Genomic DNA, 13,047 nt, shown 5'->3' on the forward strand with positions numbered 1-13,047 from the left:
TTTTGTTATGTTATGTAACCAATATGTGACGTTCCCGACAAAATAAAAATGTCATGATTTCATGCAAAATCCAACAATTTATTTTTCATTACTTTCATATGGTTTCTTCTTCATTTGTACCTCCCGCTTTCAAGCAACTAATCGAATGTCGTTTCTCATAAATATGTCCAATCAAAATCTCTTTAACAAAAGCGGAAGTTCTAATCCAAGATGGAGTCTAAAGTAGAAGTTTTAGAGGCAATGGTATACATTTTTTTATTTCGTTGGTAATATTCTTGATCAGGATTATTTCAAGCTGCTGTACTGTGTACATACTGGTACAATCTAGCTGCAGAACTGTAGCGTTATGGTTTTATATTTTAGTCTTTGATCATAATGCTACAGATCCCGCTTGTTATGAATTTGTTGTCGGATGGCATAATGAGTTTATTGGTCTGTAGAGACGACTATAAACGGTTAGGAGGTGGATAAAATATACAGATTGGTTATAGAATATGTCTAGAATTAGGGGATGAAAGACCGTTGATTGACCAATGCTGGAAAGCTAATCGGTTTTAAATTTAGACAGGTTGGGAACAATTCCCCTGTAGAGAGATCATCTCGCTAGAGCGCGATTATCCCTCTCTAGGGGGAGAAAATACATCTCGGAAACCCGAGATTTATATTCCGATTCCATCTGTAAACGTGTTAACTACCGTAAAAGGAAAATCCAGAAGCATGTCAACCCATTTGTTAAATATTTATTGTCTCTTCTCAATATATTTGCTTTAAAATATTGCCCCTACTGAAGCATACCTTGGAAATTTGAATAAGATCATGCACAATTGTATAGACTTTCTACGGAGGACCACAAGTGATAAATATCAGTATGAGTAAACTTGCTTATTGCAGATGTACGTATATCTTTCGACTTATTTTTTTAATAACCCCGTTTGAAAAGCGGGGGGTATATAGTGATGAGGTGTCCGTCAGTTAGTCTGTCTATAAAGTTGTTCATCAGTACATTACAATTTGAGGTACCTATCTCTTAACAGCAACTCCTCTTACACCACTAAATAAAATGTAATGATACTTTTACAGATTCTTTTTTAAATTGTCCTCCTGATTTTTCTTTTTATTGGACAAATGTTTGGACCTTCCCATATCAACAAATGGACTTAATCATTATACACATGTGGGAGCAGGAGTATCATTTTATGAGCTCATTGTTACACTCGTCAATGTTTGCAGGATCTTCTATATATTTATTCTTTATATATTTTACCCGTGAATAAAAAAAAAAAATCAGTGTAAATTTCAGTTTCTCGTCCTACATAAATATACTCCTTAGGCGTCGGAAGCAAATTGAAAGTGAGGTGGCTAATTGAAAGTGGGGGGGGGGGGGGGGGGGCTAAACCAACAAAAAAAGGTAAGCCCCAATTTTCAATGCCTATATTATGTCTCTCTTTGCAAAAAAGTGGGGGCTAAGCCCCCCTAAAATATAAAAATACAATTATAATTTTCATTGTAGGAATTATAAAATGTTAATTACGAAGTATTTCACATAGTGTTACTAAATCTTCTTTCTAAATATATGCACATTCGTACCTTTAAAAGTGTTTATTTTCTTGGGCACTTTTTATTTATTATTTCGGTCAAATTTTATATAAGCCCCCCCCCCCCCCCCCCCTCCTTTTTGAAAAAAAAAATTCTACGGGCCTGGGTTCTCCTATGCAACCTCTGTATTGGAAAGTATCTGATGAACTATTAAAATTTACACTTGTTATGCAGGATCCCAACAAGATTCCAGTGCTAGTGTCCGCAAACATGGAACTGTTCGTTGCCACGGGAAAAAACCGTTAAGAATTTATGTCATTGAAATACGAACACTTAGGGCCTACTTCTTCAAACTAACACAGCACGTGGAAAGCGCTGATCACTCAACAATTTCGCATTTTTGTTTTCTCTGTGTTATAAAAAATAATTCATACTAAACTGTTTTGTGCCGCTTATCAGTTATGCTTGACTATGTTCCTATGAATATTGATGAGCTAAGACAACCAATGATAATCTAGATCACCATTTGACAGACGGCTATTATGTGTCGAGAATATCACACCTTTCTGCAATTCAAAGGTTGCCATATATCAACATTTTGTACTATGTCATATCGGTTAGACTTAATTTAAACTTTTTTTTACCTGATTTGTTTTCAATTATATTTAATTATTTATTCGGGTATCCAGCTTATATATGTCATTGATATATATATATTTTTTTCATTATGACTTTTAAACAAATGTTACAACCCTGTTGCGCTTCCGTACTTCTTATAGTCCACCAAAGATCAAATATTTAAACAATGATCATGGGTTTCTGGAGAATGTAATTATTACCTTCTTTGCATGAAGGGAAAGCTAAAACCTTAATGAATATAATTTGGATATCTATTCATATTTTATATTGCTTCATAAACATATATAACTGTAAATTTTAAAACCTTTGAAAAAAAATGTACGAATTACACTTGATTTTCGCCTCCTATTCTCACATGCAGCAGTGATTGTCTTAAATTTCTAGCCCAGGTTGTCAGTTTTATGTAGGAAATTCAAGCTTCAATGCAGCCTTCTCCCGGATTTTTAAAAAGCACGAGATTTTTGATTATTTTGTAATCAAAACAACAAAACACCTGTTTATGGTAATGTTTATTCTTCCGCTAGAGAGGGATTATCGCGCTCTAGCGAGATGATCTCTCTACAGGGGAATTGTTCCCAACCTGTTAGATACGCATGTTCAAACTGCATATGACATTTGGAATGTCTATATGTCTGATGTTTAACATTCTATATTAACCACAAATTACACTTTCTTCCTTAATAAATTCTATTGCTATGTAAAAAGTCACATTTGAAGAAACCCTGGTCATTATGACTAGGTCTGATAACATAACAGAAAATGCAGAAAACTTTTTAATAGTTTTAAAATACCATTATTTAAATATTTGTTTATCTGAATTTTCAGTTCCAAAAAGCAGAATCTGATCTGAATTTTCTGTCAAGAAAACTGGATTTTGAATTTGACCAGAATAATGAAGAAAATAAGGTAATGAGTAAAAATTGTTGTTAGTAATCAAATGCAGTCAGTTTCATTTCTCTGTTTTCAGAGCTGAACATTAATGTTTATGTGGTACACATGTACCAGTGAAAATTTTGTACTGGATAAGTGAATATTGCTGGGCACTGGTCCAATTGAGAAATTTTTGTCGTAAAGTTGAAAATGAAAAACAAAAAGCTATTGTCAACTTTCTATGGAAAGTTCAAATTAAAAGCATGCAGAGAAGCATGCATAAAAAGTTGATATTGACCTGAATTGTTAGGTCACCTGAGCTGGAAGCTTAAGTGAGCTTTTCTGATCACATTTTGTCTAGTATCCATGTATCTGTCTGTCTGTCCATCCATCTGTAAACTTTTCACATTTTCCATCTTTTACTAATATCCATGTGGCCAATTTCAACCCAACTTGCCACAGACCATCCTTGGGTAAAGGTGATTCAAGATTATTCAAATAAAGGGCTACACCCTCTTGCAAGGGGTGATAATTAAAATTAGTGAAAATTAAATAGCATCTTTTAAAAATCTTCTGATGAAGAACAATTAGGCCACAGAAGATGGAACTCAATTCAATTTTTTCAAACCAGAGAGGGTGGGGTGGGGGGTTTAGAGTGGGGCCAAATAGGTGATCAAAGTTTTATATAAGAATATATGTAGGAAATAAAATCTACTGATGAAGAATAGTTAGGCAGTTGTGACTCGGGTGAGCATTGTGGTCGATAGACCTCTTATTATAAGAACATTTGGACTTCTTGAAGAATTTGTCAGAGTAATTCATTTATTCAATCTTTTTTGTGCTCTTGTGTATAAAAAAATTACTTGGATTTAGGCTTAGTTTCAGGCTCCAAGAATAGGATCTCATTACATTTAATTTGTCAGTTCTTGATTTGGCAGAGTAATGGCAATTTGGTCAATAAAGAATTGACCCTAAGATAATGAAGTTTTAAATGATTTATAGAAAAATGTTTGCTGTTTTGCAGACAAATCCATCGCAAATGCTTCAGAAAATTGCTGACATAAAGAAAGAATTTTCATCCATTGTCCAGGAAGCTGCAGCCATTCAAGAGGCACAGAAAGTAAGGATAAAGATGGACTCAGTATTCTGGTTACTAGATAGGGCAAAATTCTTCTTAGATCTTATTAAAAGTGATAAACAAGCATACTGTATTTTGATGGCACTAGTTAAAGTAAGTACATGTATTTAAGCTTATTTGGAAATTTTCTATATTTTTTAGGAAGCGATGGCCCAGTTTCAGTCACAACTTCTTGGTGCTTGTCAGCTTTTGCAAAAAATACAGGAACAAGGGAGTTTAGAGGTTAATATCATTTAAAATATTATTTTAGAAAACTTACAGTGAAAAAAGAATACATATTTTAGTATTTACAAGAAATGTTTGTGAAACATGAGCACCCTCTCACCCAAGCATTGCCAATTTATTGACAAGTGCACAAATTTGCCCAGACTTTTGTAAATGTTTTTTTATAACATTAGAAATGATGAGTTTACAATCGCTTAAATGAGCCTGATATATTCTATTTTTAAAATCTGTACTTTTGATTTGTACATTTTCACACTGAAGGAGCAAATGTATATTTTGTAGCCCTAAATAAAGTCAAAATGAGCTTATATGCTATACCCCGGCGTCGGCACTAGTATTGGTGTCCCAGTTAACTCTATTCCCCTTAGACCTTTCCATCCTTTACTCCTTAATGACGACTTTTGATGCCTAGTCTCAAACCCTTAATGACGACTTTTGACGCACGTGTATTTCATTGTTAATTTGACTTGAAATTACCGCTTGTTTACAAATTATCAGAGCACAGGTGGCCACCTGCAGGTTAACAATAGATGATTGCATGATTACCTGTGTAAACAAACAAAAGAATCTTGGAAAGTCCCACCAAAATTCAAAATGGCGGACTGTTACATACGATGTTTTTAGAGCATATAACTCGGTCAATACGCAATATTTTCTCATCCAGTAAAGCATTACATGAAATTCAAGCTATAAGCTACCTATTTCTTGAAAGTTTTGAAAATTATAATGATCTATGTGTGTAATAAACATTAAAATAAGATACGAAAATGTTGTGAAGTTCGGGACCGCGCAGTGCCGATTTCGTTACCTGTTTTTAAGAATTTCTGAAGATACTTCCATTTTACACATATTTATAAATGTGAAGGTGTAGAAAACAATTATTTTAATAGAATTTGATCATTCAAGTAAACAAAAACGTTCAGAAATCAAGTTTTAACAGCCAAGTCTTCTTTTTCTTTTAATCACAAATGTAAATAAAAGCACAGTTTTTCTTTAATATTAGTTTGCTTAGGTCACGCATGCGCACCAGCAAGTAATCTTCAGCGCTCTGAAGTTTTGTTGTAAATAGAAGAAGAAGAAGTCTGAAAATTTTTCGGCGAGATTGACATTGAAGAAGCACTACAATTTATTGATTTCTAAGGAATTAAACTTATAAAATTGATAATTAATTATAATTTAACCATCAATTTTATCATCACACATAATTTTTATTATTTATACGGACAATTTTGGCTTATTTAAGCCGTTTTACATGTTGAAAATATCTATTTTGCGATTTACACCTGCTTTCACCTGAATTATTTATTTACAGAAAATTCCGATAAAAATTATGCTAATAGATTTGAAAAATTTAATTTATTACGAATCCAGTGATATATAATACATAGCATAAATGAAATATTTTGACCCCCATTAGTTCAGTATTAAACTGCACTCCAGTTCATCTAAAACGCACCAAGGGGCAGCCAGGCAAACACTCTAAGGATATGGCCAGTGCGTCAAATCGTGGGTTTTAAGGGGTAAAGAGTTAAAGTTTTGAGAGCAAGTCTCATTCCCAAGTAACTTTAAATCCTACCTTGACCAAACTTGCATGCAACATGGAATGTATATTATTTGGCTTGCTTTGTATGACCAACAATTCCCAGATGAGAGAAAAGAAAGTTTTTGAAGCAAGTTAGTTTTAGGAGCAGGATTCATTTCAAACTAACTATAAGCCTGTGGTGACTAAACTTGAATGATGCTTCTAGGGACACACATTGCCAGGCTGGCTTTGGATGCTGGGTTGACCTACATTTTCCGTATGTGTAAGCAGGTTAAAGTTTTGATCTGGTTTATTCATACATAACTGTGAGCCCTACCTGGACCAGACTTGCCTGGATGATAGGATGCATAATACCAGACTGACTTTTGGTGCTGGATCTAACCTTCATTTTCCTGATGAGCGAACAGTTTAAAGTTTTTGGAACATGTTCATTCTTAAATAATTGTAAGCTCTACCTAGACCAAAGTGGGATGAATGATGCATCTAGGGATGTACACGATCAGACCTTTGGATGCTGGATAAATCGATCTATATGTTCTGGATGAGTATACAGGTAAAAGCCCTACTTGATCCAGACTTGCATGGATGATGCATCGAAGGACACACATTACCATACTTGCTTCAGATGCTGGATCTGACCTACATTTTCTAAATGAGTGAACAAGTTAGTTTTTGAAGCGGTTTCATTTGCAATTAACTTTATTATACTTTCATGTTAAATACTAAAATCTGATTGGTTTAGATGCATGTTACCCTCAGCGTTAGCAACACACCTGACAATGGGTAACATTACGAAAATGTCACATGCGTTCAAATCATGCGCGTACGATTCACCGTAGAATTCTCAAAACGTCGGTTGTGCATTTGAAAGATGCCGAATAAACTACATCAATGAAAGCTTGCGTCCGATGTAGCTTACTTGAAAACAACAAACGACAGACGAAACATCCTTGTGAGTGCACACTTTAGATGATAAAGGACTCTTTGAGTAGCAAACAAACAATAAAGAGGTTGGGAAATCTTTTCCAAAGCTTTCTTATTGAGAAAAATAGAAGTGGGGAGTTTGAATGCTTTCTAAGCGTGAACTTAACGACGATCTCCGAATTTTTTTATGACAGCCGAAATCAATAAGACATTCAGTATAATAAAATAAATAGTGCACGTTTTTGAGGGTGACAGTTGAAATTGACACCCCTCGGAAACCATTGTCAACCTCCGCTGACGCGTCGGTTGACAATGGTTTTCCTTGGGGTGTCAATTTCAACTGTTACCCTCAAAAACGTGCACTATTTATTTAACAAGCCCTCTTTGAACCAAACTTGCATGGATGATGCATCTTAGGATTCACCCTTCCAGACTTGCTTAGGATACTTGATCCGGCCTACTTTTATTGAAGCAGGTTCATATTGAAGCAGGTTCATTCCCAAATAACTATAAGATGTATGATGACCAAATATGCATGGATGATTCATCTAAGGATGCACACTTAAGACTTGTTTGGATGCTGGATGTGCCTTACATTTTCCAGGTGAATGAACAGGTAGTTGAATGATTGAAGTTTTTGGAGCAGGTCCATTTTTAATTATCTAAAGATCCTACCTGGACCAAATTTGTATAGAATCTATCTGATGTTGTACTTAGGGATACACACTACTAGAACATTTGTTTGTTGTGAGACTTTTTCTTACTTATAGATAACATTTGTCGAAATGAGCTACCAGTATATAATCTTTGATAACTTGTGTTTGAATTTTGTGGCAGTCCTTCCCATGATTTTAATTTTGTAAAATTTTACGGTCATATGCAACAAACCTAACCTATTTGGTGAATTGTACCCTCCTGAATTTTAAATTATAATTGAGTAACAGTTAAGTGATATTATTTTCTTTAGTCAGAGGAAAAGCCAGAAGAGTTGGTGAAATTAGAAGAGTTACTGGGTGTCAACCTTCCTCATTATCAGTCTGACACTACAGCATCCAATTCACAGCAGGAAGTCGACCAATCACAACCAGCCAATAGCAACCTGACCTTTACCCTCAATGCAAAAAGTACAGAAGAAACAGGTACACAATGTCACACTGCTGCTAAAAAAATACATAAACGTATTGGTAGGTCATAACAACAAAATCATTCTGTCAACACTTTTATTTGACAGCCTTTTGTTGGAAGATGGTTTATGGAAGATATACAATTAAGCGGTCATTTGGCCAGAGGGTCGAGATCTTAGATATGTGATTAAAATATACATGTTCTCTGTAGCCTACAAAAGTTTTCAATTCTCTTCATTGTAAAAGTAGAAAATGGACATCCATACAATTAAGGGTCTATTTAACAAAGTTCAATGTCAAAAAAGGTCAAGATTATTGATTTAAGCATGCTTGCAGGGCTTTTGATGACTTGTCAGTTGTGTTTTTAGAATCTGCCACTCTAAATCAATTCTGGTTAAACAATTTGTGTACAGTTGAAAAGAATGGTGTTGCATTTTTTAAGCCCACATTAAGATTTGGAAATCCTATGGTAACCATTGACCTTTCTGTCCATCTGTAAATATTTTTATGATGGGTGATTACTTGAGTAACCTTTTACATGTTTTAGCTACAGACTTCATATTACCTATTACAATGGAGGATCGTTTGATAAAGAAGGTCATTAGATAACTTGGAGAAAGGTCAAAGTTCAAGCTAATTGTTATAACTATTTCACATTTATAAGATGCACTGAAATTACATGGCTATTATTTACTGTAAAGATTTCACCTTTACTGCTTGTATGGAGGATTGCATAGTAAAAAATAACTTAATCATTTTATAACCTAGAATAAGTTAATCATTTTATAACCTAGAATCTTAATATTTACTATGTACCAGTAGACAAAGAACAAAGAGTTCACTTGATCAAAAGTCAGGATTATTTTAACAATGATCAGTGTGATATTGGTCACACATAATAATGAAAAGCAAAGAGGACAGACTATATATATATATATATATATATATATATATAGGGTTATTCTGATGAAATTTATTATTTATTTCCTTCATGAACACAGTTTTATTACTTCACAAGAATTTAGCTGTATTTCTTTATGAGAAAACTTCATATTCACAAAATATTAAACAAGACACCAATAGATTTTGAGTCTAATTGCTCAAGGGTCGCGATAAAAAAGTCAAGATTATTGATATCAGCACATTGACCATCTCTTTATTTTGACGGAACAAACTACTTTTGATCCAGACCCTATTGAATACCACGTGGTATCCACTCGTGAGAGTCTTCCGTAATTTCAACCTTAAAGTGTTGGTTTCCAGTCTAATTTTGTTTTGTATCTCTTTATTTTAACAGAGAGTCAGACAAAGGAAACATTATCTCCCGCAGAAAGGCGGTCACAGTCCAGTGAATTTATAGAATTGTCAGAGGAAGAATTTGACTCTGTTCCATCACTTGTAAAAGGGAGGGTCAAACTCTCAGATGTCAATATGGTAATGCACTTTGTTTCTAAATGTACAATATATATGTATATAAACAGTGCATGGGCTTTTTATTTGCAGTATTGTTCATTAAATTGTCTGAGAAGTCTGTAAGTGATATTAGTCAAATCATAGATAAATAAGATTATTGGAATCACTTTGCACATTGCTAATAAGTTTTACTGAACATTTCATTTGATATAAGACTTTGAATCAAATATTGATGATATTAGGGAAAGTGATTTTTGAAAGTGTTTCCTTTGTTGATTATTCTTAAGGATAAAAAAAAATCTTATATAAATCAATGTAGGAAGGTTATGTAAATTAGTAAAGGTTATGTAAATGAGTTGAAATAAATATTTGTAAAATATTTCTGGTATTTAAAAGTAAGAATGCAATATTTTCATTGGGACAAATTACTAGGTAAATAATGAAATGTTTACAATATCAGTGATACATGCTACATAAGTTATGTATGTCTTGTTATATTTTATGTGAATTATCTTGTAGACCTACAGAGTTTTGTGGAGACATTTTAAAGAAGAAGAAAACAGGTATGATAGGATACATGGATTGTAAAATACAGTGAAACTTGTCTAATCCACATGTGTATTCTGAAATCTTGACTAATACGATGTTAACTTTTAGTCTCTTTTAGTAAACTCAATTGCTTTATATGGAACAAGTGGTGTCCAGATTAGACAAGATTTACTGTATGTGGTTCATGATGATTCAAGTGACACGCATTATACTTCAATATTTATAAAGCCACTATTCTATTTTTAAAAAAATACAGATTTTCATCAGATACAGATGTTTTGAAGAAGAATTTCATTATGAAGTTATATGTTGATTTTTTTTTTTTTTTTTATTGAATTTAGGTTTGAATGTATGTATTTTTTTTTATACTTACAGCAATCCTTTGGGACCTTCTGAAATGTACAAAATAGGGTTAAAGGTATCTGGTGCCACAGGAGAAGCAAAACTTAAGGTAGATTTTTCCTGACATATTCTAAAACATTGTACATTCACTGTTAACATACTAGCCCCAAGTAGACCCCTGTTATGCCATACTATAGGGACTAAAGCACCTGGCACCCAAACTAAGACTTGTGCCACTTAGGTGAGCACGACACTATGGCGCCCCAATGGGTTCCGATGCCAAAAGGTCCAATATAAAAGACTTATTATGTACAAAGTTACTTAGTTAATGGGATTCAATGTGTGGTGGATGAAGGGAATTATATTGTTTCACAATCACAGATTTTGCTTCCTCCTGTTTTAGGTTCTGCGAGCTCTAAAGCTATGTACAATCTCCAACAAAATGGAAGTCAAGTTGGTTTGACAAATCATTCATTGGATCAAAGAAGGGCCAATGTATTTGGAAACAGTAATTCCAAGTCACCATGATGGGATGAAAATCTACCATTATAGTTAACTGTGAGAAACACTTAAGTAGTGCAGAAGAAATGGTATATCTGACTTCTGAAATTGGATTGGAAATTTTCAGGAGACACTTAGTCTTGAGTATACTTCGAAACACATTATTATCATGGTATTCATGGAAACATATATTGGAAATTAACTGTTATGTTTGCTCTCCTGAGCAAAAAGCTGAAGTGGGCTTCTCTGATCCAAGATTTGTCTGGCATATGTACATGTGTGTACAGGTCACTATTGTTAGCTCAAACTCTGATCTCTAAAAGTTCTTGATTTCTCAAAGTGAGCTCCCAGTCCCGATTTTTCCCCTTGATAAATCAGACAAATTTTCTATCTCTGGAACCTTGTTCTCTCAATTTTGTAAAGTATTTTCCAAGTTTCAATTTCTTATATATTTTACTCTTAATCACTCAAAGTGTACTGGTAATGCAGAGTTATTTACTATCATGGAAATTCTGTATTTATCCATTTTTTGGGGTTAAATTAAACCAATATATTGTTAGTCATAAATTACAGACAAAAAGATCAAATTACAGAGAAAAACCATTTAAATTACTGAAAACTGCAGAATGGGGTAAACAACTCTGGTAATGGTGACATCACATGCATCACTGTGTAAATACTGGGGTGTTTAATGGTTGTAATGACTTTTTTTCCCATAAATTGAATGTATACATAAGTTTACTTTTATATACAGGTGTAGATAAATAAATTATTGAATAGATTAGAAGCTTACTTGGTCCAATATCATTTCAGAAGAAAGTTATTTTAACTACAATCTTGACATGTGCTGTACCAAATTGACTACCTATGGCTGTGTTCATTTTTGTTAATGGGACAAAGTGAAACCATAAAAAATGTACAATGTAAGTGTTTTATTAACCCAACTGAAAGCTTTACAAATGTGATATGTTTATTTTAGGGATGTCAACAAGTATTCAAAAACTAGAACATGTACTTGACTATTACTCAGTAATACAGACTATATGGGCTAATTTTTTATTTATTTATTTATTTTTATTTTTTTTGCTTGATTAGTGATTAAAAACATGTAATTGAAAATTCTCTGATGAGGATCCAATCATACTTTTTTTTTTTTTTAAACTGGAATGATTACATATTTAAGCATACTTGTAACTGGGGAGATAGACGTATATGTACTTTGATATTTTGTTTGATGTCAATTTAGATCTAATAAGACCATGGAACATTAACTGGCAAAATTGGAGCTTACGTCATTTCCATTTGTAACAGTCATAGACAATGAAATGGGCGGGTACAATTTCACACGGATGTCCGTGAAAACATTGGATTGAAATTCTAGTTTGAAATTCATTTTCAATCCACCTGAGCTATTTTCAAACGCAAAGTGTGAATGTATGATCCAAAAGACAAATAATTTCAATTCCCAATAACATGTTGCTTGAAATTCATATTTGTATGAGTTTTTTAGACTATAATTTTAAGGACACATAAAAGTAATAGAAGACAGATTATTTTTTCAGGGGATGGCCATTTGATTCTAGATGGGGGGGGGGGGGGGCAAAAATTGTCGAGTCTGATCATGCCTTCACATGACAAAATAGGATGACAAGAGCTATTTTCTTTAGTTTTGTCTTTACTGAAAAATGTTTGACAATCAAAAACAGGGAGGGGTTTGTCCAAACTAAAACTTTCTTTTTTACAGTTGTTTTATTTCCAAGATCGTTCAGCCCCCTCCAACCCCCTACAACACACACATGCACGTACCAAACAGAAATCAAATATTTGTAAATTTTATTTCTTTTTAAACACTGTACAGAAATTCTGATTTATATAAATTTCCAACTATTCCGAAATTGAAATTATTTGTCTTCTGGGTCATTCAGCAACACCATGATTCTAGCGTAGCTGAAGTGGATTGAAAATGAATTTCAAACTAGAATTTCAATCCAATGTTTTCTCGGACGTCCGTGTGGAATTGTACCCGCCCATTTCATTGAATATCATTTAAAGTTTTGATTGTAACAGATGGAAATGATGTAAGCTGTATTTTTCCAATTTTGCCAGTTAATGTTCCGCGGTCTTATTAATTAATTTCATGATTGGATTTGTTGTTTGTACAAAATTGCATAATTAATATTTATCACTAGATTTAATGTTTTGATATTAATTACACTTTAAAACTGTTTACCACTCGTGGGACG

The 13,047-nt window shown here is 33.4% G+C and overlaps 1 protein-coding gene across 1 annotated transcript; it reads left to right on the forward strand.

The window, feature by feature from the left end:
• Nucleotides 1-204: 204 nt before the first annotated feature.
• Nucleotides 205-12,370, forward strand: LOC133172697 (spindle and kinetochore-associated protein 2-like). The gene is made up of 9 exons (XM_061307647.1): nt 205-243; nt 3,001-3,081; nt 4,070-4,165; nt 4,325-4,405; nt 7,843-8,014; nt 9,297-9,433; nt 9,932-9,975; nt 10,337-10,412; nt 10,707-12,370. The coding sequence occupies exons 1-9, from the start codon at nt 211-213 to the stop codon at nt 10,764-10,766; spliced, it is 780 nt and encodes a 259-aa protein (XP_061163631.1). The 5' UTR covers nt 205-210; the 3' UTR covers nt 10,767-12,370.
• Nucleotides 12,371-13,047: the final 677 nt, after the last annotated feature.

This window comes from Saccostrea echinata, unplaced genomic scaffold (assembly GCF_033153115.1).
Source record: "Saccostrea echinata isolate AGI-Se365-2 ecotype Australia unplaced genomic scaffold, CSIRO_AGI_Sech_v1 ptg000054l, whole genome shotgun sequence".
In the NCBI taxonomy this organism is placed as follows: Eukaryota; Metazoa; Mollusca; class Bivalvia; order Ostreida; family Ostreidae; genus Saccostrea; species Saccostrea echinata.

Bases quoted from the DNA above. Each gene is read 5' to 3' on its own strand.
- LOC133172697 (XM_061307647.1), top strand. From the start codon at position 211: ATGGAGTCTAAAGTAGAAGTTTTAGAGGCAATG. The intron at 244-3,000 runs GTATACATTTTT...CTGAATTTTCAG, and splicing joins TAGAAGTTTTAGAGGCAATG to TTCCAAAAAGCAGAATCTGA. The intron at 3,082-4,069 runs GTAATGAGTAAA...GCTGTTTTGCAG, and splicing joins AGAATAATGAAGAAAATAAG to ACAAATCCATCGCAAATGCT.